At 46.4% G+C, this 25,597-nt stretch overlaps 1 protein-coding gene across 1 annotated transcript in view; it reads left to right on the forward strand.

The window, feature by feature from the left end:
• Positions 1-24,408, forward strand: part of Mcoln2 (mucolipin TRP cation channel 2) — a 39,881-nt gene extending 15,473 nt beyond the window's left edge. The window contains exons 3-14 of the mRNA XM_057793447.1: positions 2,749-2,922; positions 3,295-3,448; positions 4,704-4,788; positions 4,883-4,979; positions 5,698-5,797; positions 9,172-9,284; positions 10,811-10,960; positions 13,374-13,475; positions 13,582-13,704; positions 18,728-18,934; positions 20,545-20,666; positions 23,522-24,408. Of these exons, the coding sequence (XP_057649430.1) occupies positions 2,749-2,922; positions 3,295-3,448; positions 4,704-4,788; positions 4,883-4,979; positions 5,698-5,797; positions 9,172-9,284; positions 10,811-10,960; positions 13,374-13,475; positions 13,582-13,704; positions 18,728-18,934; positions 20,545-20,666; positions 23,522-23,558 (1,464 nt within the window). The 3' untranslated portion in view covers positions 23,559-24,408. The remainder of the gene's footprint in view (positions 1-2,748; positions 2,923-3,294; positions 3,449-4,703; positions 4,789-4,882; positions 4,980-5,697; positions 5,798-9,171; positions 9,285-10,810; positions 10,961-13,373; positions 13,476-13,581; positions 13,705-18,727; positions 18,935-20,544; positions 20,667-23,521) is intronic.
• The last annotated feature ends 1,189 nt before the right edge of the window (positions 24,409-25,597 follow it).

Genomic DNA, 25,597 nt, shown 5'->3' on the forward strand with positions numbered 1-25,597 from the left:
ATATCAACAAATCATGCACCCCATTTGCGAACAGTTTTTCAGTTCCACTTTGTGTGCCTTCGAGTTCACTACAAGGGTGGGAAGGGAGGATCTCACAGCCCCGTGTCTAGAGTCAGGTGGCAGCCTTGGCTGTAAGAGCCTGGCAAGTGACTGAGAGGATAAGCAGGTCCTAGCGTCAGGAAGAACAGCGTTCAGACCCTTAGACACTTTCCAGATGTTTGTGCCTGACTATATGGCCGGACATCAGGTGATACACGTGTGTGATGGTGCTACGTTCATCGGGTGACTCTCTTTGATGGTGACAGGTGGGTCACCTCCAACTGTCACCCATTCCCCTTCTGACTCAATGGTGCTATGTAAACAAGCAAACAAACAAAGCCTCCTCCTCATGGAGTCCAGTTTAATGGGTGAATTACACGAAGTCATTATACACCTTTTTAAAAAAAAAATCAGATTGCTTGGTACTCTGTGATGTGTCATTACTCAGCACCGTGGACAACCTCTCTCTCACTCCACTTCAGCTTGGGGAAGAACCACTCTATACATGATGATTAAACAGTTTCATCCAAGGGGCTACTGCTCAGGCTCTCCGGAGATGGCTGGCCTCTTTCAAATCTTCCAAACACTCGTGTGTGTTGCTTCCCTAGTTTATAGTTTTAGCTTTTAGAAAACAACCCAACCCTTGCTGGCATCCCTTGCAGGAGACGTCAGTATTGAAAGTCATCACTGAACTGGAGAATTGGCTTTTCGGTTGCTTGATTTTCAGCACAGGTTGGAATAGACTTGGGGTATCTTCTCTGATGGTTTTCTTAGAATAGCTGTGTTTCTGATGATGGCTTAATCATTGTTATTTGAGGAATTCGGTGTGATGACATTAAGCTATTAAAGAGTATCATCTGTAGACATGCTCAAGCAATGGTTGCTTCTATAATTCTGAAAAGTCTAGCACTAAATCCGCTCCTATGAGAAGTTTCCCAGAGACCTTTTAAAGTTTTCAGTGGAAAGGCTTTGTTTATGCGGTGTAATAAAGAGCTTTGGAGCCAAGCTCAACTTCCAGCTATGAGGCTGGGGCCATTTCATGAAGGCTAATGTGGTTAACATCAGTGTAAAGTGTGGGCTGAGTAGCATGGTGATAACAAGGGCTGGTTGTAGTGGTGGATGGGGTACTGCAAATGCACCTGTCAGTGATGGGGGAGGGCTATGGCAGTTGCTGAAAACACGGGGACTCTTGCTGTTAACTATTCAGTCTTTAAAAATCAACACACATTCTCATATTCAGCACTGATTGGATTCACCAAGACATACTAAAAACCCAACCAGACAAAATACAAAAGTTAAAACTGTAAGCCACTGGGAAGTCCTTATGCCAATTTTGTCAGTCTCATGATTTATACATCGTTGTGTGTATATAGCATGCTGAGGAACACCAGATATGATAGTCGGGGTCACCCAGTCCACTTTCCTGATTTCACACACGAGACACAGCTCAAGGTTCCATGATGATTCAGTGGAATGGTCACTGCGAGGAAACATTCTGCAGTCTTGGTTTGTAAGACTGCTTGGGGAAGTGGGAAAGGTGTGTGAGAGACGCTTGCTGAGGTTCGCTTTTACCACAGCCGCCTGTGTGTCAATGTGTTTGTGTTTTAACGAGAGCACGCTATGTGGGACAGAGTACAGGGGTAAAGACGTGCACTGCAGGCATGCATGTGTACTCATGTGTGTGTGTGTGTGTGTATGCATGAGAGGGGGATCAAGCCTGTGATATATTTGTAATATGTCTGTGTGTGTGTGTATGTGTGTGTGTGTGTGTGTGTACGCATGAGAGGGGGATCAAGCCTGTGATATATTTGTAATATGTCTGTGTGTGTGTGTGTGTGTGTGTGTGTGTGTGTAGTTTTGAATGAGAGTGTGCTCTATGTGACAGAGTGCAGGGATGAAGGCTTGCACTGCAGGCATGTGCACATATGCACAATGTGTGTGAAGAGGGATCATGCCTGTGTGGTAGCGTGTGCATGGTCATAACATGTGCAGCTTCCTGACTTCTTATGAACCTGTGGCAATAGCTGTTTTTCCTATTGATGGGGTAAGGGGAAACTGTAGCTCTTGATGAAGAGAGTCTTTGAGTCTTTGACTTTATGTCAGCAAATAGATGATTTGGGGAGGGGGATGTTGAGACAGGGTCTCATTATATAACCTGGCTGGCCTTGAACTCACGGCAGTCCTTCTTCCTTTGCTCCCTGCATGTTGGTATTGCAGGAATTGTCACTATCTCCACCAGCAAGTGAGTTTTTAAGGGAGCAGACACCCTAAAGGACAGAAAATATCCAGGAGCAAAGTCCTGGGTGTGATGTCAACTGTCGTTTCTATGAGTCATTTCTTCTTCCCTGCTTGCTGAGACAGAGAAGCATGTGACAGTCCTGTCTGTCTGAAGGCACTTCTGTCAGGCTAAGGAACCCCAGAGAAAGTCTCAGGACAGACAGGGTAGGAGAAGCCTTAGGGCTGTTTCTTCAGCTCAAGGTCCTGGGATGCTGTCTGAGTCTCAACACACTCCTATACTGGGAGTTGTTGATCCAATGCAATGGGCGATTCTCTTTCAGGCTTGTGTTTTTAACAGTGTTGCTCTTAATGTGTAAATCAAGGAATGGATATTTTTCCTCAGATGCTTACGATGAGAATTGATAAGAATCAGCAGCCATTTTCTTTCCCTGATAAATGGTAAAAACCACATTCCTGTGTTTTCTTTTGCAGCTTGTTCGATTTGGCTTAGGCAACCAGCTGGTGGTGGCTTTCAAAGAAGATAACACTCTTGCTTTTAAGCATCTGTTCTTGAAAGGATTTTCCGGAGTTGATGAAGACGATTATAGCTGTAGTGTATACACTCAAGAGGACGCCTATGAGAGCATCTTCTTTGCTATAAAGCAGGTGAGTGTTCTAAATGTCCTACTTTTAAACACTACAGTGTGTCTTGTCAAGCTCTGGCAACTGCCTGGAGGCCAGTAGGGGTCACAGGGTAGAGCCGAGGAACCTCAGTGTGAGACACAGTCTGAGAGACAAGTAAGACCTTGGTTTTGGCTGGGAGGAGGTTTTGAGTATCCCTCAAGGTGTTGCTTTGGTGTGAGGCAGCGTGTCCCTGTTCAACTGAAGAAAACAACCGTATGCTGTGATGAATTGGACAGGGGTCCCCCCAAAGGCATTGCATAAGCAATAAAAGTAGTTACAGTTGTATTCCATATGGTAGGACTTGTGGTTTTTAAGAACTCATGTGTTTATTTAACTGTGCTTTTATAAAAACAGTATCGTCATCTAAAGAACATTTCCCTGGCAACTCTTGGTTATGGAGAGAATGAAGACAACAGAACTGGCTTGAAATTCTGTAAGCAGCACTACAAGACAGGCGCCATGATTTCTCCTAACGAGACCCTGAATATTGACAGTGACATTGAGACAGGTAACAGCAGTGACCGTCTTGTCATGTGACTTTGTCATTTTCTGTGATGGGCAAAATGGCTCCTGTGTGCTGGCAACTCTGAGGGGCAGGCTCTGTCTGGCGCAGGCTGTCGGTTCCACAGTTGTGGCCCAAGGCTTTGGCTCAGGAAACCACACGTTCCTGGTGATGGGAAGGGAGTGCTGTTTTGGTCTGTCTCTTCGAACATCTTAAAATTCTGCAGTATGTGCTCTTATCCATGTATCCTCTGCCTCCACTTCCCAAGGGCTGGGACCAAGGGTGTGCACCACCATACTGCTCTATCGTTTATAAAATACGCAGTGGTCTTCAAAGGCGAATTGAGGTTGGTGATTCATTCCTTCCCTTAGGAGACTGCTTGACAAAAAACGTCCCAGCTCACCATGCAGTCATTTGGAGCTGTTCTATTAAGAATGTAGGTGAGCACACAGTGTGTGCTTTAAGAATGTAGAAGAGTAGGTGAGCACACAGTGTGTGCTTTAAGAATGTAGAAGAGTAGGTGAGCACACAGTGTGTGCTTTAAGAATGTAGAAGAGTAGGTGAGCACACAGTGTGGGCTTTAAGAATGTAGAAGAGTAGGTGAGCACACAGTGTGGGCTTTAAGAATGTAGAAGAGTAGGTGAGCACACAGTGTGTGCTTTAAGAATGTAGAAGAGTAGGTGAGCACACAGTGTGTGCTTTAAGAATGTAGAAGAGTAGGTGAGCACACAGTGTGTGCTTTAAGAATGTAGAAGAGTAGGTGAGCACACAGTGTGGGCTTTAAGAATGTAGAAGAGTAGGTGAGCACACAGTGTGGGCTTTAAGAATGTAGAAGAGTAGGTGAGCACACAGTGTGTGCTTTAAGAATGTAGAATAGGTGGCACTTGCCACCCATGCACTTCTGATTACTATGTTCCAAAGAAAAGAACATCTTCTCTTTCCTCACGACTGGTCGAGGTTATGCATCTGGGGAAGGAATGTCGCACGGGTGTTGGGTCCTTCCCAGGGTATTGTAGCAGGAGGCACCTGAAGCCTGCTTCTTCCTGAGACTGCCAATGTTATCACAGTCCCTGACTGAAAGCAGCCCCTGCCAGCTTCTCCACTGAAGGGTTACTGTGCTCCATGTTGTAATGGGTTGGTGTTTTCTGGCAGATGTTTTGAGATGTTCAGAGGGTCCTGCTTCTCCTAACAAGGCTGCTGTCTGCACCTAAGCATCACGTTCTTGCCGGAAGTGACCATTCCCGGTCTGTCTTTGCTCTAGACTGCATCCACCTAGATCTCCAAGTGCTGGACAAGGAACCCGAGGGCTGGACACAGTCTGCTTTCTTCAGGCTGGATTTTTACCGGTAAACACAACATGAGGTCTCAGTGTGCAGGAGAGGAAGCCAGGGGTGGACAGCAGCATCGTCACACTGACGGATATGCCTCTTACTTATTCAGGCTCGTGCAAGTTGATATCTCCTTTGCCCTCAGAGGAATTGACCTACAGGCAATTCATTCCCGAGAGGTACCAGACTGCTACAGCTTTCAGAACACGGCAAGTGTCTTTGTCTTACGGTGACCTCCGTCTGGTTTGTTCCCTGTGGCTTTTGTAGAAGAAGATAAACCCTGAAGCCTACAGACATTAGAGGCTGCTGCACTGGTCTCATCTAGAGACTGTTTTATGTGAAGATGGAGCCAGGCCTTTCCAACTCTCTAAAACCATATTCCTGGGCTGGGAAGGTGGCTCCCGTGAGGATGCGAGTTCAAATCCCTGGCACCTACAGAAACCCTTTACCCTGCAGTTCTTACCACTAAAAGAAAATTGTGAAGGAATTCTCCTAGTCGGCTTCAGCTGTCAGCTTGACACAGCCCACGGTGACCTGAGGGAGTGTCCACAAGAGGATCTCGGGGGAGAGTTTTCTTGGTGGCTGGTTGATGTAGGAGAGCCCTTCCCACTGTGGGCAGCGCCATCTCTGCGCAGGTGGTCCTGAGCTGTATAAGAAAGCAGGCTGAATGAAGGCTGTGAGCAGCCTTCCTGTGACGTGACTCCTCTCAGTGACGAGTGCGACCTGGAATTGTTAGCTGAAGTATCCTCGGGCTGCCTAAGGCCATCACAGCAACAGCAGCTAGAGCAGAACCCATGCGCTGGGGACATTTCCATTGCTGTGATCTCTGTATCAGTGCTCCCTCCTGGGGCTGCTGACTTTCCTGAGTGGTTGACCTGAAAGCTCCCACCTCCTGTCGGACTATAACCTCTCCGTTTCTGCCTCTAGATTACCTTTGACAACACAGCCCACAGCGGAAAAATAAGGATCTATTTTAACAGCAAGGCCAACATAGAAGAATGTAAAGCCATGAATATATCCGGATCTAGTAAGTGTGTTGTGCAACCTGCCCTTTGTGTGTTACAGCGTGGTTTGGGGCTCAGAGAACCCGTGTGATTGTTGTGGATGGCGGTAGGAAGAAAGTCCCATAAAATCAAAGCTCAAACACCAGTCTCGAGACGTCTGTCCAAGTTAGCAAGTGTTTATTGCTTCTCTGGAAGACTTAGCATGAGTCAGTGGCTTAGGGGATCAGTCTCTGCAGCCAGATGGCCTGAGTTCGCATTCTGCTTCTGGTCGCCATGTCTGGGGGCTTAGACCTATGTCTTGGCCTCTCTGCATTAGAATTCTCTACAAAGCAGCAGTAATGACTGTGTTTGCTGAGGGCACTGGCACTCAGTGCGGAGAGGGGAAATCATCAGGGTTGCTGGGCTCTAATGGAGGAGGAAAAGCCATAGTGAGGGAGAGGGACGTGACCAGATCTCTAGTGTGTTGTGGTTAGGGTCGGTGTGGACGTATGAGCGGTCTGAGGAAGGGGGTAAATGACAACTTTGACCAGGGCCGAGGGAATCATAAAATGATCTTTGGAGAAGGTATGTTTTGACGCAAGCCTTGGACAGCAGGGAAGAGTCAAGACCCCACAGCGCAGAGAGCAGCCTGAATAAACATGGGGACAGTTCCTCAGTCACCTCATGGTCCATGTGCCCACAGTGGCCCTGATGAGCTAGGTGTGGTGTCACGTACCTGCAAACCCAGCACTATAGAGGAAGAGGCAGGGAGATTTCGAGTTCAAGGCCAGCCTAGGTTACACAGAAGGGAGGAGGAAAACCTAGGCTCTGTGGATCCCGTTTGGGTTGTTCAGTGGTCAGGGCGATGTCTCTGAAAGGTCAGCATTGAGAGTCAGCAAACTTTGTTTAAATGAGTTCCCCTTTGACCAAACAACCAGAAACATGAAACATGAGATGCATGGTCTCTACCTAATGGTGGACCATTACTTCTCAGTTGTACAACGACTGATGATTTTGAAGTCTTCTCTTCCTTTTCTAGCCCTGGTTTCAGTTGTTCCTGAAGGAAACACACAGTTTCAGGTCCGGATAAAATGGTTTCCTATCCCAAGCAGACACTCTTTGACCCGCAGACCACCACCAAACGAAAGCTGCAGCTGTGTCCTGGGAAAAGAAGTCACCTTGGTCATATTTAAAATGTGATTTTCAATAGTCACCACGAGGATCAAAGTGCTTCACAGCTTTCCAGGCATCCGCAGACCATGGCTCCTTCTTGACCACTTAGGGCTCCCCCGACCCATGCACAGACGGGAGGAGCTCTAGCTCCACCCGGTGGTCAGAGCTGAGAAACACAGGCCACGCAGAGCTGAGTGGAAAAACAGCTAAATGTGCTTTTCCTACAGCCATGTCTTAAGTAACTTGACCTCGTCACCAGGAAAAGACGCATTTAAGATAAAGTGAAGGGTTGGGAAACCATTAAAAAGCTGAGGTTTAGAACCCAATTTAGGAGATGGTTTATGCCCTCTCTTTCATCTGAAGCTGTGTGGTGGATTGAGAAGCCCTACCTGAGAGACAAGGGCAGAGGCGACATCTGGCGGGCTCTGGCTACTATTTCCTAAGCGGTCTGCCGCTCCTTCCCGCGCACTCAGCATCTGGGCTGCTTGCTTCCCTTGTTATCAACCACGTTTACCCACATCTCCTCAAAGTTCAGGCAATGGCCCCTTTCACAGGCGGACCTCATCTGCTACCTGATAACCATTTTCCCTAAAAATGCGCTTCTGGTCTCCACCAGTTTGAGTTTATAACGAGCCCCATGAGGCTTGGGAAGAACCGGTGAGCAGGGGCTCTCTGCCATGGGGGGTGTGATAGTGTTTACTTACTGCTGGGCGAGAGTTAAGGCATTTGGATAGCCCCGAGCCAGTGTCTCTCAGGCAGACAGAGGTAGGGCGTCTAGACACATCACATGTTTGGGAGCATGGGATGGGTAGGGTGTAGGGTTTCCCACTCAGAGTGGTGGTGCATATTCTGAACCAGTGTTTTCCAAAGCCAGTTTTGGAAGCTGCTTCTACAAGATATTTCTACAAAATAGTTTCAGTGGGGGTAAGAAATTAGTGGCTGCTGGATGCTGCCAACACTCGGGAGGCTGAGGCAGGATAATTTCTACTAGTTCATATTCAACAACTGTATTTGTCTTAGCTACTTTTCTATTGCTGTGTGAACACCATGACCAAGGTGACTTGGTGACTTTCTAGAAGGTGACTTAGAGAAGGGAGAGTCGTTTGAGCCTGTGGCTCTGAGGGCTAAGAGTCTATCGTGGCAGTCAGACATGGAGTAGTCAGCTGAGAGCTCACAGCTCGACCCACAACCAGGAAGCACTGGGGAGGGACTGGGAGGGATGCTGAGAAACACCAGCATTTCCATAAGTCATGGCCACTTCAAACACACCCCAACCACAGGCTCATAGCAGCTGCAATGGCAGAGGCCCTCAGGGGGATTGCATGGGAACATGTCAGCAGGCAGACACACTCAGGGAGGAGAAACCTGCTGCTTCAGCTGGGTTCCCACTTAGGACCCCATCAGGCCCCAGATCATGGTCGAATTCATTGTCTCAAACCAGATCAACAGCTATGAATCTGGGAAGGGGAAGCTAAGAGATGGGGGCGGGAGGTCAGAATACATTGCAACACAATCAATAAGAAGAAACATCTGAAACTTGACCCCTTCCCCAAATAAATCAGAGCAGGTGTGTGTCAGTGCTGTTCTGGCCAAGGGCAGGTGTGCCCGTTCTAGGCTTAAGCTTGTGAAGGTCCCCAGGCGGGATAGAGAAGTCAGTATAGTCACCGTGTGGAAGAGGAGAGCAGCGGCTAGAATGTGCCACCGTGACATCTGGGAGCAGCTAAGCTTACAGACTGCTCTCTCTCTGACAGCCCCTTGCCCTGTGCATTACAAAGCAAACCGCAGATCACTCCTCTCTTCCCACGAGTTGTTTTCTTGGTGTTGGAAAGCAGGCAAAGCCTTTCAGATCGGCGCCGTGGTGGGACGGTGCACCGTGGAGCTGATGAACAGGGCTGCGGCTTCTCACTGTATAAGGCAAACTCGGGGTTTGTTAGGCCATACTGGCACTTTAGCCACTCTTGAGTGGAGCCTAAATGGATCACGTTCTGCTGAATTCTGACATACAGGAAATATTATGAAGAATTTTAGTGCATTGATTAACATTGCCTACATTTGTAAGTGAATGATCCTTTCCTCCAGGGTGTGTTGCCTTGTTCATGGACTTCTGAATGATAGTTATACTGTTTTAACAATAGACAAATCGATTTTTCTTTGGATTTCCCTTCAGACTGCCGTTTGCTGGGAAGTCAATCCCCACAATTTGTGCAAGGTGTGCTTAACATTTGCATTCTGCCTCATTCTGCAGTTCAGAGAAGCACTCAGTACGTCCTGGTGTTTGATGTGTTTGTCATTATGGTCTGCCTGGCATCCCTTATCCTGTGCACCAGATCCATTGTCCTTGCTCTGAGGCTGAGAAAGGTAAGTGCCACTCTTCCCTTTCTCCCTCCACTCAGCCTGCAGCCTGCGTTTGTCCAAGTCAAGGGGTCTACCGGGTCTGCAGGGTCTGTGGGGTCTGCGGGGTCTGCCGGTCTACCAGCACTGGGCTAGGCTGCCCTTTCTCGATTCATACAGGAAATAAGAGGCCCTGTGGATGAATGTGACTGGCCAGTTGGTGAAGGGCTTGTCTTGCAAACCTCAGGATCTGAGACTGATTCCCAGCACACATAACAAAACCAGACAGGACTATGTATGACTGTAATTCCAGCTCTGGGATGGTGGAAACAGGAGGCTCCCGTGGCTCAATGGCCGGTCAGCCTGATGGGATCAGTGAGCTGCAGGTTCAGTGAGAGATATTATTTAAAAAAACAAATGATAAGGCAGAGAATGGATGAAGAAGATGCCCGGCGTTCACATACATACATATGCACGTGAGCAAATATACATGTAAACATACATTATATATACACACATCAAAATTTTAAAAAGAAAGAAAAGGTTTAAATTATTTCAAAGGTCCGATAATTATTCTGCTTGAAATCGAACTAACATGTACAGGTATTTGTGGTAAGCTCTCAAGCATTTAGAAGCTTCTAGAATAAAATTTTAATGTCAGGGATGCTCTTAAGAGCATGTGTGGGTTCCATCTTCTGTCTTCAGGTCAGAGTTCTCTGACAAGGAGGCACGGGATACTTGGATTTGATTCCCGAGGTAGTTTATTGTACCGCTTACCTGCTCTGGTGTGTATTCTCAGGAGTGTGCCCTTCAGCTCTCCGTGTTGTAGGTGCCCACTGGGGTCAGGGAAAGCAGAGAGACACTGGCATACCATCTTCAGAGCAGGAAATAGCCAATGTTCTATTTTCTTTGATCTCGACTTCCATGTTGGTTTTTAAATGTTTTTTTTTTTGAGATTTATCATTTTATGCACATGAGGGTTTTGCGCACATGTATGTCTGTGCGCTTTGTGTATCCTGTGCCCACAGAGGCCAGGAGAGGCATCGGATCCCCTGGAACTGGAGGGACAGACAGTCATGAGTTGCCGTGAGGGTACTGGGAACTCAACCCAGGTCCTCTGGGGGAGCAGCCAGTGCTCGTAGGTGTTGAGACATCTCTCCAACTCTGTAAATATCTACTTCATGTCTGCTCTCCAACCCTCTAGATATCCTGGCTCCAATGCTGACGTCCTTTCTGCCAAGTGCAGGTACAGCATTGGAGACACAGTGCCCACACCTGGACCCAGCAGAATCTTAGTTCGAGGGGTTGAAGGACAGCATGCTATGCGGTGTTGGGAACACACTCTGGGTAGCACTCTTGGGTTAACTTAGTGCTTGGGTTAGTTTATCAGGTGTTTAAATACTTGCTTACACTGGAGTAGACAATGTGACTTAGCATGCTGCGTTGTGTCTCCCCGTGAGGTAGATCTGCCATCTTGGAACTGTTTGCTCTTGTCTTCTGCCTCCAGAGGGCAGTGTGATTGGTAAGAAATGTTTTTTCCATGTTTGTGGTAGAGGTTTCTGAACTTCTTCCTGGAGAAGCACAAGCGACGCACGAGTGATGCTGACCAGTGGGAGTTCATGAATGGGTGGTACATCCTGATCATTCTCAGTGACCTCATGACAATCATCGGATCCATATTAAAGATGGAGATCAAAGCCAAGGTAAGTGACATGCCACCTAGAGTCTTATATTATCTTGGCATTGTGAGATACAGAATCCCTCTAGAGACTTGCTTGAGTCTCATGTTTTTGTTTGTTTGTTTTATGTGTTTTTTTCTGTTTGTTTTTGTTTTGGGGGGAATTTTTTTGTTTTTAGAGACAGGGTTTCTCTGTAGCTTTGGAGCCTGTCCTGAAACTTGCTCTGTAGACCAGGCTGGCCTCAAACTCACAGAATCCACCTGTCTCTGCCTCTCGAGTGCTGGGATTAAAGGTGTGCATCACTACCACTCAGCAACTCTTCTGTTTTTTAATGTCACCTATGACATAAGGCTGCCTCTTACTCTTCCTCAGAAAGAGAGTGCACCGTGGAAGGTGACCTCTATGGCCTTCCTCCAGGCATGTGTAGTCTTGTCTTTAGAATGGGAATTGAAGTTTGGGAAGATTGAGGGTTTCCTTTGTATTGATTATTTATTAGTTTATCTGTCTATTTACTTGTGTCACTTGCAAAGGAAGTAGCTGGCACACAGACCAGTCACCTCTCCTGAACATATATGAAAGAGCCAGTGGCAAGTGTGTGTGTGTATGCGTGCACATGTGTGTGTGTGTGTGTGTGTGTGTGTGAGAGAGAGAGAGAGAGAGAGAGAGAGAGAGAGAGAGAGAGAGAAGTGAGATTCTCCTCTGTATGCTATGACAATGTTTTATTACCATTGATAAAGAAGTTGCTTTGGCCTATGGCAGGACAGAATACAGTTAGGTGATGTATCCAAACAGAGACAGAGGGAGAAAGAAGGTGGAGTCAGAGACACCATGTAGCTACCAAAGGAGAGCCGGGCGGTGGTGGCGCACGCCTTTAATCCCAGCACTTGGGAGGCAGAGGCAGGCGGATCTCTGTGAGTTCGAGACCAGCCTGGTCTACAAGAGCTAGTTCCAGGACAGGCTCCAAAACCACAGAGAAACCCTGTCTCGAAAAACCAAAAAAAAAAAAAAAAAAAAAAAAAAAAAAAGCTACCAAAGGAGAAAGACAACAAAACCTTACCAGTAAACCACAGCCTTGTGGTGATACACAGATTAATAAAAATAGATTAATTTAAGATATAAGAGCTAGCTAGAAATATGCCTGGCCATCAGTCAAACAGTGTTTTAGTTAATACAGTTTTTGTGTGATTATTTGTGTCTGGGTGGCCAGGAAATGAACATGTAGTCTCAGCTTACAAATGGCACCCAATGTGTGTGTGTGTGTGTGAGAGAGAGAGATGCTGCATTCCCTGATAGCTGAGGGAGGGATGAGAAGTACTTGGGTGTCACAAAGTCTGACTGGTTCTTTCTGTTAGTTCATTGTTTGTTCTCGTAGTTGGATTCTGCTTCCTTTGGTCAACTGTTCTCTCCTCTGTTCTTTGTCAGTCTTACAAAGATGTCCTCCTCATGGCTACTGTACTTCCTGTCTCCATTCCAGCTACCCCGGCTTCTCTCAGGCTGACTTCCTCTCTGGGCTGGACTGCCTCAGCCACCTTCTTGTGGAGTTTCTGTCTTTAGCCTTATATCCCACAGATCTGTCTGTACAGTGGCTGGAAAAACTTCCTAGAAATACCCACCTTGCTGTGACAATCCCTTCTGACCCCCAGGATCTACTTAGGATGAGGGGACCTCCTGTCGTCATGGCCTCCAAGGTCCCCGCTCTGGGCTCTGGCTCCCGTCCTTCCGTATACCAGATCTCAGCTTTGGGGATGTTCAGCATCTGTCCCTGAGCCTGTAGACTTCTCTCCAGTCTGTGTTGTGAGGCCAGATGAGCTCTGGGTCACGCCTGTTGAATGACCTCTGTGAAAAATGGCCAGTGTGTCTCCTGTTGAAATTAGCACACTGTATTGAATTGTGTTAGCTGTCTGTCTCGTCAATGCAGCCTAGAACCTCTTGAGAGTAGGAACTATGTCAGTTAATCACACTGGAGTATGCTGGGCTGTGTTGTTTGATATTTGGCAAATACCATGCTCTTCCATGCCTAGGTCAGTGGTAAATGCAAGTCCTATTTCAAAACATTATTTGGAAAATAAATCAGTTCACAAAGTACTAAAATAAAAATAAAACCCGAACATTTGAAGCTTTCCTCCACTTCCTTCCCCCTCCTCTTCATCCCTCCCCTCCCCCTCTCATTCTTTTCCTTCCCCTCCCTCAGTTTTCATCATCATCTTCTTCATTGTTTCTGTTTGGAGACAAGGTCTCACTCTGTAGACCAGGCTAGCCTAGAACTTACTATGCAGTTCAAGTTAGCCTTAGGAACTCATGATTCTCCAGCCTCAGTCTCCCCAGTGCTGGGGTGACAGATATGCATAGGGGGCAGCCAGTTCACCCATTAAAGGGAGGTAAACAAGCAAGGGAACTGGGCCATTTCACTCACCTGTGTTTTCCTTTCCTTCCCTAGAACCTCACAAATTATGATTTGTGCAGTATTTTGCTCGGGACATCAACACTCTTGGTCTGGGTTGGAGTCATCAGATACCTGGGCTATTTTCAGACATACAATGTAAGCTTCCAGAAGTGCCACCGTGCTTGACACTCCTTCCTCCTCCTCCGGGTCCTACCTGCTCGCTTCCATCCTCAACCCATCTGCTTCTGCCATTGTTTTTCAGGTGCTCATTCTAACCATGCAGGCCTCACTGCCCAAAGTCCTCCGCTTCTGCGCTTGTGCTGGTATGATCTACCTGGGGTACACATTCTGCGGCTGGATTGTCTTGGGACCATACCACGAGAAGGTGAGTAGCACTAATTCTTTCCGGATCGAGGGCATTTGGGGCCCTTCACCTTGCGCCTCCAGCCCTCACCCCCTCCACTCTTCTCCAGTGAGTGCCCTGACATCAGTACCTGGAGAACATTTGCTTTTCTGTTTCTCTGCCTTCTCCTTTTCAGGATATTAAGGCGCCTTTAGGATTTTGAAACAAGAGCTACAGGAGATGGGAAAATACACCTCTCATAGTAGCCTGAGCCTGGTGGAGGACCTGACACATTCTACCAGTTGTTCAGCAATGAAAAGTGTTTGCACATGAGATCACTGTTAGCAAAATGTAAGAAAAGTAAGATTATGACAGAATCGCTCTAGTGTGAAGTATAGGTGTTATGTCCATATTGTCCGAATAGAGAGGAGTAATGGCTCTATCACGGGCGAGCACTTCCTTTCTCTTGGAATGAGCTCACATCTGTGAGGGTGGTTTTGATCAAACTTCAGGTTTTCGTCTTATTGAAGATCAGAATCGGAGTCTCTGTTACTTCCCTTCAGGTAGCATCGTAAGTCCAAGGTAGTCAGGTTCACAGTTGAGCCTATGGTCAGGCTTACGGTCAGTCAGGCTCATGGTTAGTCAGGCTCATGGTCGGGATCATGGTCAGGCCTATGGTCAGGCTTACATCAAACATGGTATAATCCCAAATGCTTTGAGAAAGGAGGAGGCAGTGAGTTCAAGACCAGCTTGGACCACATAGCGAGTTCAGGGCTAACCTTAGAACCAGGAGACTCTATCTTGAAAAGGTGTGATGATTGATAGAACATCATGAGGAGAAACCAGCGAGGCTGTGTTCAAGCCAAACGATAAAAAGAGTCAATGCATCTTACAGCGTTTCTTCCCCAGCCTCCTGGCTGTTGAGACAACAGAAAAGATGACAGCAGTTACCCCTGTTGTCCGCGGGGTAGGTGTTGTATGCCCAGGGTCTCTCTCACGTCACACACAGTCCCTTCATGTGCACCACTCTCCTCAGGCACCCAGCAAGGACCAATGAGGCAGGAAGCACAAAGGATTCCCTCCAAGGTCGTCTAATAGCTCAACCCTAAGTTCTGACCTTGACAGTCAAGCTCTGTGGTTGGTTCGCTGTTCACAGGCTGAGTGATACACACAGCTCAGGCCCTCCTCCATGACAATCAAACCCCAGTTTGGAACCCAGGGTTTCCTCTCTGTCATATTTAATGTGTCCAAAAAGAGTCTCGATTTTTCTTACTAGACAAAGCAGTCTGATGAACAAAGTGACAACCTGCAGCTTAACTGCGGATCTTGATGATCCTATTGATTTTTCTGTTTGGTGTCACTTCTTTGAAGGTGATTCGTGGGTAAAAATCGTTCTTTGATATGATAACTCTAACATGGAGAGCCCGCTGTCTGATCAAGGCCAGAGAATTTACAGTTTTCTTTCCCTTGTCTCCTGCTCCTGGAGCATCTCCACCTCTCTGTCACTAGAGGGCACTGTTGCACCATGTGGAGTAAATACTGAGCCTAACCTGGGTTTCATCAATCTATTGTCCCCAGGACAGTTGGACAAGTGTTCTGTGTTCTTTGTCATGCATTCCGCGCTGCTCTTCTATCCCTCACCATTATTCTGGAAGGTTCTCAGTTAATACTGTCTGAAGTTTACTGAATGACTGCAATTTTTGCTTTTTGTTAGGCCCTCTGTCTAAGTTCTTTATCTCCCTTGCTCTCCTGGTAGCCTTCTGCCTCTGTGATAAAATACCCAACAAAATAAACTTTTAAGGAAAAAGGGGTTTATTTTATCTCATATTCCAGAATCACTTGGTCCTGGTGCCCTAAAGCCTGGGACCAGGCAGCAGGACATGATAGAGGAGACGGCTGTTTGCAACATGGCACCCCGAAAAGGGAAGAGGAAACAGGAAGGGCTGGGTTTCCAGTCTGCCCTTCAAGGCATGGCCCCAATGGGCGCTACCTCTTAAGGGTCCCCAATGGTACCACAGTCTGGAGATGGGGCCTTTGGGGGACATTTTGAGGTGCACGTCACAGTACATCATCTTCTCTCTCTGTGAGAGGATAGCATCCCTTACGGAGAATAGAAACCTTAACGTACCAAACCATTTTCTGTGGTTACTTAGACGGCAAATGTAGCATCAAATCTGGCCTGCTCAGTCTCAGTAATCCTTTTATGAGCAATAATACCCTACAGTGCTTTTCTTGGTATTGGATGATGCATACCATTGTAAAAGGACATCCAGTTTGACCTGAGAGGCAGGTGGTTTGGGGACCTCTCCTCATCTGTGTTCCAGTGCATTCCCATATGTTCATCTTTGTCATCCAAAGGGTGGGGGTGGAGCTGGGGTGTCCTGGGCCAGCACTGGGCAAAGACCACAAAGCGTGAGCCACAAATGCAGCCATTGTGCACACTTCAAAATATTCTAACATCCTCATGAAAATCAAGAAGAGCAAGACAGAGCTGATTTTAACTGTGTGTCTTGTTAAGCCTAGCACAGCCCAAATCCTCGTTTTGGTCCATAAGCAAAAGGGCCTCAGGCCTCAGGCTTTTGCCTTTTGTCCTCCTTAAAGTCTGATTTTGGAGCCTCCTACGCATCTCATCTTAGCTATTATTTCTTTATTTTTGGAGATAGATTCTCATGTAGGCCAGGCTAGCCTCAAACTTGCCATATAGCAGGGGCTGACCTTAAATATCTTCCTTTCTCTACCTCCTGAGTCCTTGGCTTAGAGGCACGCATCACTATGCCATTTATGCAGGACTATGGTTCAAATCCATGGATGTCGACATTGGCAAGCCCTCTGCCAAGGGTGCGACACCCCCAAACACCTCAGTTCCACAGACTGCCTATCACGTGCTAAACAGCCACGTGAAAAGTGGCTTTTCACTTGTGCCAGTTCCGTTTGTCTCCCTCACAAAGTGAAATGAGGCCATCCCTAGCAGCCCTGACTGGTCAGTTGATGCCCCTCACTCCCACCTCCAGCCAGGCTGATGGACGGGGAGAGTGAGGGGCTGGGTTCGCACAGGTCAGTGGGTGAACGAACGGAAGCCCGATTCTGGAATTTGGTGCTTTCCTGCTCCATTTTGCGGCCACTTTAAATTTGAAGTTAGAAAATTTTACTGCCCCCAGCAGCACTGCCCCCCACCAACTGACCTGCTAGAATGTCCGGGTTATACCGTGAGCCCTCGAATCAGAGGCCCTTCAGGGCTACCCAAACCTAGAACAGCGGAGCATCATGGCCAACACTTCATTAGTATTTTGAGAAACCCAGCAATCTGGAGTGTGAAAGCCATTCATCACTTAAAAGAGACAAGAAAAAAGTTCTAAAGGGAAGGTGTCATGAAAATCCTCCTTGGCGCAATTGACTGGGAATCAAAGTTCCAGATTTCCGAGCTTCCTGTCTTCTTGCTACACATCTTATGGCAGTGATTTAGCTCAGGAACAAGAAGTGTCAGATCGATGTCCGTCTCCAGCACTAATGGACTTTGGCACCATGCTCCCTGAAGACGTCTGGGCACAGAGACTTAAAGAGCATCGATGATCTTCCAAACCTCATCTTAAATTATTAAGGACTTCTCTAATGTGGATTTTACATTTCCCGTCTCCAAGAGACATTATTTTTCTTAAACTATGATGCATAAATAATTGTTTTGCATTGTCCCCATTTTACAAATAAGAAGCACAAGGCATTGAAAAACCATTGCACTATGCTGAGGCCATGGACAGAATCCTGAAAATTCCAAGGCTTTTGGCCTTGCCCAGATATTTGCTTATTCAAAATAATCACAAGCGAGCTGAAACATTCTAACTATTACAGGAGATTCTTGCTGCTGAGACAAAATAGCAAACAAAAGAAACGAAAGGAAGGGTTTGCTTTGGCTTACAATCTGAGGGCACATCTCATCATGGTAGGGAAGTCATGGTGGTGGCACATCTCACCATGGTGGGAAAGAAGTCATGGTGGTGGCACATCTCACCATGGTGGGGAAGAAGTCATGGTGGTGGCACATCTCACCATGGTGGGGAAGAAGTCATGGTGGTGGCACATCTCACCATAGTGGGGAAGAAGTCTTGGTAGCTGGTCACTGAGCAGTCAGGAAGCAGGGAGAGATGAACATTGGTGCTCAGCTCACTGTCTCCTTTTATTAATAAGTCCTGGGAATATATAATATGAATTATTATATTGATTATAATTATTATAAAATATTATAATATGTATTGCCTCCTGTATATAGGACAGATCTTCCCACCTAAGTTTAACTAGTCTGGAAACTCTTCAGAGACCTGCCGGAAATGTGTCTCCCAGGGGACTCTGGATCCTGTCACGTTCAGGATCGATACTCACCATCGTATGATTCTGGCCCTGACCTTTCCCCCAGACGCCCTTTCTCCAGAGTCTTTCTTTCTGGCTAGGACTCGCTGCTTCACTTGGACTCCTAGTGCCACTTTTGATTGGCACCTGCCCTTGTGCTGCCCCTCTCCTAGGAGCTCTCCCACATGCCTTTAGTTTTTAAAGATGTGTGCACCAAATCACATCACTCCAATGGCTCAGATGGCCTTCCCTTGAGTCTGCTTGTGAGATGGCTTGAGTCTGATGTATGCTGTCTCACCGAGACCCTGTGCAGCTCAGCACCAGTGTCTCTGCTCAGCCATTGCTATTTCTCAGCACCACCGTCCAGCATAGTCACTGGACACAACCTCTTTATCCTCTTACTGAGAACTAGTTCAGAGCACCACTGACCTTATGTGGTCAGTGCCACAGGACCTTGTAGTCTGTCTTAGCTGTCGTATGTCCACTCTGGGGGGTGAAAGTTCCCAGAAAAGTGTTCCTTATGTGCTTGGGAAGGTTATGGTATGGCCACTTAGGAAAACCTCTTGATCTTGTGTTGTCTTCAACACTTCCATGTGTAGCTGGCTGTAAGATACGCACCACAGCTCTACTGACGACAAAATAGAAGAAACCAAGCCAGCTGCAGCTCCCTGCTTCTGCCCTGCGATGCCAAGACTCAGGAGTTCCTTTGTGTTTGCCCCTGCAGTTTGAAAACCTGAACATAGTTTCCGAATGCCTGTTTTCTCTGGTCAACGGAGACGACATGTTTGCTACCTTCGCTCAGATCCAGCAGAAGAGCACCCTGGTGTGGCTGTTCAGTCGCCTTTACCTGTACTCCTTCATCAGCCTCTTCATTTACCTGGTCCTCAGCCTTTTCATCGCGCTCATCACCGATTCTTATCACACCATCAAGGTAAGCCACGGGCAGCGTTTGCTGCCAGAAAGCACCGCAAACGTTGTATGGGTTTGGGTCATGAGATAGGCTGTAATCTTATTGAAACACAATTTTATTCAAGTCTTTAAAAATCATAAAATAGACCTTTTTTGATGACTAATTATAAATATGCACTTGTCTTAGGGTTTCTATTGCTATGATGAAATTCCACGACCAAAAGCAAGTTGGGGAAGAGATGGTTTATTTTATTTGACTTACACTTTACTATCTTATTCCATCATTGAAGAAAGTCAGGACAGGAACCTGAATGCAGGAGCTGATGCAGAGTCCAGGGGCTGGGGAATGCTGCTTACTGGCTTGTTCATCATGGCGTCAGCTTTCATCTAGAATCCAGGACTACAAGCTCAGGGATGGCGCCACCAGCAATGGCTCGGCCCTCCCCATCAATCATTCATTAAGAAAATGCCCTGCAACCAAATCTTATAGAGGCATTTTTCTCAGTTGAGATCCCCTCTTTTCAGATGACTTGAGTTTATGTCAGGTTGGCATAAAACTGGTCAGCACAGTACATGAAACATTTTACTTGTTACCCTGAACAAGGTGGTTTGGTTTAGAGGCATGCTGGGAAAAGAGAGAGAGGAAGAAAAACCGAGTGTGATTAACTTGACCCTGGCAGATGCCCCTGCCTGCATGGCTACCTGGAACTCAGGTTTCAGGGTAACTTCCAGGGATGGGAGGTACTTGTCACTCTGACAACTGGGTGGATAGTGACACACCTCACACCCAGGGATAGGAACACTTGTAGTGTACCCTTCGTTAAGGTAAAGAAAGGGAAGGTTCCAGTTCTCCTGTGCCCTGGTGCATCCCACACCCTTTCAGATGGGGCCTGGGTGGTTGGGTTAGAGCTTCAAGGAAGATCACTGTCTTTGGAACTGGAATCTCCACAGCAGGTGGTTGTGTTAGGAAAGCTACTTCAGAACCAATGTCTCAACCACTCAGGGTGCCGCCCTCTGCTCAGCCCTTCCCATACTAATTCAGAAGGAAGCTGGTCAGCAATCAGCGTGTGGGATTAGAGTCACGTGCACGTGGTAGTTGTATTGGGACAGAATTGCAGGCTCTTGCCATGAAAATTTGTGTCTTTGGTAGTGTCTTTGTTTGGGGCAAGTATCAGTGTTGAGCTGGATGACCTTACTAAGCTTGACTGGAAGCTAGGGTTTCTCTTTGTCTGTTGATAAAAATCTACCCCATCCCATTTTGTGGCCAACTTCATGCACACAGAGAATGCGAGTTATGACCCTGTCTGATTCTAGGTGGGCAGGATGGAGAGTGAAATGTATCTGCTGGTCTCACTACTAGCACGCTAGCTTTCTAGTTTTGACTATTTCATGAGTTCCTCTTTTCAACACATCTTCTCCCTTCTCCCCTTACTGGCTTTCTGGAGCTTTCCTTCCCATTGTTCTCAGTTCCCAGGGCCTGCCTGGCTCAGATGTTCTAGAACTGACAGACTGAATCATCATTGCTCATAGTCCTTATTGGATCTGAACTTTCATTCTCAGAGGTGGGTTTGCATTGTTGACAAGGGGAACAATTTCTCACACTGGGTAACAGCATTGTGTGCTTTTCAAAAGAAATACCAGCAAAATGGGTTCCCTGAAACGGATCTGCAGAAATTCCTGAAGGAACACAGTGGCAAAGATGGGTGCCATAAAGAACCACCGGCCTTGCTGTCCTGTGTCTGCTGTCTGAGGAGGTCAGTATTGAGTCTATAGCTGAAAGAAAGCCGTTCCAAAGTTAACACTGCACTCTGAGGTCAGCGTGTGGTGGGAAATAGTTGGTTTTCCTTTTCTTTCCTCCCCTGTACAAATCTGTTTGAGAAATAAATTGTTTCTTGTAAAACAATGTTCTACACAATAAGCTTTGTGTAGAAAGCTCCCGGACTTGATTAAAATTCTAAGGAACCTTATGAGAGCCTCATGAGGAGATAAACTGTGGCCTGAGTCAAGAGGCCGGAGTCTTAAGGGACCAAAGGAAGAGGTCTTTTATTTTGGAGGTGAACTTCCAGGCATGTTAGGTGCATTCTCTCCCTTCTCAGGATGTGGCACCCATCATCGGTTCCTTAGACAGATGGGGAGCTGATGGGGAGGAAACTTCTGGTGTCTCTCCTGGTTACTGTTTACTAGTGTCTGCTGCTGCAGCAAAACATCATTGCCAAGGCAACATAGAGAGAAAGAGTTTATTGGGGTGTGCAGGGTCAGAGGTTGAAGCCATGGCCATCACGGTGGGGAGCATGGTGGTAGGCAAGGCACTGGACCAGCACATGAGAACTTACATACTGACTCACAAACACAAGGCAGAAAGAGCAAACTGGGAATGGCATGGGCTCAAAACCCACTCCAAGTGAAACACTTCCAACAAGGCCACACCCCCTAGTCCTTTCCAAATAGCTCCACCAACTGGGGATTACGTGTTCAAATGTATGAGCCCACGGGGGACCATGCTCTTTCAAATCATCACAGTGTTCTTGGTTAAAACCCCCGCATCAGTTGCTCTTCCGTGCTCAGCTGGGCTTGCTGGCAAGAAATATTGTAGGAAAGTTGCTTGTTGGTTCCTGGCTGCCGGGCTAGCTTAGACCCAAAATAACCACACATAAACTATTTTAATTAAAATACTGCTTGGCCCATTAGCTCTAGCTTCTTATTGGCTAACTTTTACATCTTAATTTAACCCATTTCCATTAATCTGTGCAACACCGTGAAGTCGTGGCCTACCAGCAAAGTTTTAGCATGTCTATCTCCGGTGGGTGGCTCCATGTTGTCCCCCTGACTCTGCTCTCTTTCTCCCAGCATACAACTTAGCTTTTCCTGTCTAGTTTTGTTCTGCCCTTACCATAGGCTCAAGGCAGTTCTTTACTAATTAACCAATAAAAGCAACACATAGACAGAAGGACCTCTCACACCAAAGAATGGTATGAATCTCAGTGACCAGAGTGTGCTACCCAGTTGTGTGGGAACCAGAATGGAGGTCAGATGGGGTTGGTTTTCTTAAGGACACACATCTGTGTTTCACCTGGGTTGGGAATAGACATTAAGGTATGCCTTACCTATGTTTTTTTGTTGTTGTTGTTTTGTTTTGTTTTTCGAGACAGGGTTTCTCTGTAGCTTTGGTGCCCATCCCGGAACTAGCTCTTGTAGACCAGGCTGGCCTCGAACTCACAGAGATCCGCCTGCCTCTGCCTCCCGAGTGCTGGGATTAAAGGCATGCGCCACCACCACCCGGCTTACCTATGTTTTTGAAGAGAATTTTATAATTCAAATTCCTAAAGGAAGAGGGGAAACCATAACAGCTTAAGCCCTTAAACATGGTGTGTGTTTTTGTGAACCAATTCACTCTGCATCTTGAGGCTTGCAATGGGGTAACGGACCACATCCAAAGATGTCTGGTAACATAGAAGGAGATCTTCTGAGATGTTTGCTAAATTGATTTCATCTTCTCAGAGCATCAAATTGCTGCCATAGACTCCAGGATAAAGGAGAATTAATTTTCTTAGTTGGCAGCTGCCTCCTAAGAAATGAGAAGAAGGCAGGTCCCTGGATTTGTTTCCCTACCATGCAGCTATTGCAGTAGGGACTTTCCTTGTTGCTACGGCAAAATGCCTGATGAGAAACACCTGAAGGAAAGAAGGGTTTGCTTCAGCTCAGGGCTTGAACAAATAAAGCTTGGCAACGAGAGCACGTGGCAGCTGGCCACATCACACACACAGCTGAGAGGCAGAAAGAGATGAACCCTGGTGCTCCCTTGACCTCTTTCTCCCCTTTTTGTTCACCCCAAGGCCCCAGCCCATGGAATAGGGCTACCCACATTCAGGGTGGTCTTCCCTTCTCAGCAAAACATCGGTAGAAATACCCCTAAAACACAGATGAATATATCCCACACCCTCCCGAACCACTTGATCTCTGCAGTGTTATCAGGATGAGCCTAACGGCCCCAGAGTCCTCTTCCTGGGCCTCACAGGCTGTGGCTCTTTGGAGAGAAAGACTCGGTTGAGCAGACAGGAGCTGTCGAATGTTCTCCACCATGAAGGAGAGCCTGGCCTTCATAGCCACCCATAAGACTCTGTAAAACCACAGTCCTGAGAGATGGTGGCTGCTCGCAGGTTGTTTCCAGAAGTGTCTTTCCAAGCCCCCGAGTGCGAATGTTTCCCTTCTTCGGTTTTCTTCCTCTTTCAGTTTGCTCACGTAAGTTGTGTGTCTAGAATATAGAGTGTCCCAGTACTTTTGTACAGATTTTGGAAGGTCTGAGTGGGGATATAGCTCAACGGTAGAACACTTGCCTGGACGGGGTACGGCCCTCAGTTTGATCCCCACCACTACTATATACATAATAAAGTTTTCAAAAAATGTGAATATCAAGCACGGCAATGCATATGTTCTGGAAGGGGGCAGAAGGATCAGGAATTCAAGGTCATTCTCAGCTACAGTGTTTGAGGCCAGCTTGAGCTACATGAGACCCTGTCTAAAACAGCGCAGCAACAACAAAACAAAGCTACCCAAACAAAAATTCTTAAGTTATTACTCTCCTTATTTTTCATCTTCTTTTCTGTTACAGGAGAGGAAGTGATGACCACTTGATTCTCATTGAATAAAACCCTTCTAATGTCAATCAAGTCCAGACCTCTTTCTTCTGTGGCGGTGCAGAGAGACCCCAGAGAGGGCAGTAGTTCACTAAAAGATTGCCTTACTGAATTGTGGGTCCAGAAGGAGGAGTGTCTGCCAGCTTCTGACCAGAAGTGACATTCCAAAGCTACCTTTTACAAACATGGAAGGCAGAGGATAGGCCCTTCCTGGGAGTTAATTGAAGTGTGATAATGGAATTCATCAATAGTCTGCTCGCTTGTGACATCATAAAGTTGGGCTGAAAAATATTAGCATTTCAGAGTGTGTAAACAATATTAAAACCAGGTAAAAAAGTATATGCTTATTGCCAGAAAAAGGTTTGTTTTAAAAATGTAATCCTTAGCCGGGCGGTGGTGGCGCACGCCTTTAATCCCAGCACTAGGGAGGCAGAGGCAGGCGGATCTCTGTGAGTTCGAGACCAGCAAGAGCTAGTTCCAGGACAGGCTCCAAAACCACAGAGAAACCCTGTCTCGAAAAACCAAAAAAAAAAAAAAAAAAAAGTAATCCTTGAATTTGAAGACATTTGTTAATTCATGGTCAGCACAGAAATATATTTGGTTTTTATCTCAAATTAAGGCTTGAAGCTGGAGGACTGGTAAGCCGTGAAAAGTCTCCCACTCAGGCACTAACCAAAAGCTGGCTGTTTGTAATGTGAACTTGATTCTGCAGCATGCCACACTGGGTTTTCAGCCCAGTCGGTGAGATGGAGCCGACCATATGGGTATCTCCTCAGCTGAGTGGTGCTAAACCTGAAGTGGCCCCCGGTTTCATGAGTCATCCCCACTGTGGTGGGAATTTACCTATGTCAAGCAAGGAAATATGATGTGTGTTTCCTCAAATAAATTTATTTTCACAATGCTGTATTGCATTATTACTGTGTGTTAAAATGCAATGTCTCTCAACAGCTACCAAGTGTGCGTTTCATATCACACTCCTTTTAACTACCGTGTCTTCATGAGAGATCTCTCAGTTCTGAGCAAGTGGTGAAGGAGCCATGCAGCTTGGTCCACAGAAGCTACTCAATAAAGATCTGGGCTAATAGTAAGAGATTAAGATCACCTCAAACACAGGTTTATGGCATAGCTGAGGTATCTCAGGGGCTATGAGATCTACTGGTGTGGAGTGAGATTTGAACCAGCTTCTCAGAGCTGCTTCTGCTCTGGCATTGTCTGTACCCCAAGACCCTGTTGTCAAGAATCATTTGTCTGATTCTCCTTCTGCTCCTTACCCCTGATCTTTCTCCATTGGCTTACATCAAATCTGGGCAAAGAAAATCATACAGTCAATAACATTAAAATTTGTAAGAAAGTAAACGATTTTTTCCAGGGCTGTCATTGCTGTTCTTGGGGACAACCCGAGTTCAGTTCCCAGCACCCACATGGGTGGTTCATAGCCTCCATAATTCAGGTTGCATGGGGTTACATGCCTGCTTCTCATGCCTGCAGAATGGGGCAGTGCATAATGCAAGCAAAACACTTACACTCATAATACAAACAAATCTTTAAAATTTTTCAAGGAAAACGACTAATGCCTACATATGGACTGCTTAGTTAAAATGTCATTTTAATTTATTTTTCCTTTTACAGAAAATGCCAAGATCATAGGGTTTGGTTTTGAAACTAAAGACCATTAGACTGAGGTTCTAGAATTCATTGCCTGGTTCCAGATCAGGTGTCTGATTAAGCCATTGCTAGCTTAGTTGATTCTGAACAGACTAGATTTCCAGGCTGCAGCTATGACTGTTGTTTGAACAGAAAATTAATGATGGTCTTGCCCATTTTTTAGCTATTTTTTAATTGGCTTTCATGTTTCCTTTCATTTCTTTTTGTTCCAGTTGACTCAAATACTTTCAGAAAGAAAAAAAAAATCTTTTTCAAGGTTACCATAGAAACATTGTTTTTTCTCTTAATCATTTTAAACAATTGCCTTGTTATCTTTTGGATGTCATTGAACAATGTGGTATGGTAACTGCTAATAGAAAAATCTAGGACAAACCATTTCTTCTCTT

The sequence above is a fragment of the Chionomys nivalis genome, chromosome 18 (assembly GCF_950005125.1).
Source record: "Chionomys nivalis chromosome 18, mChiNiv1.1, whole genome shotgun sequence".
Lineage (NCBI taxonomy): Eukaryota > Metazoa > Chordata > Mammalia > Rodentia > Cricetidae > Chionomys > Chionomys nivalis.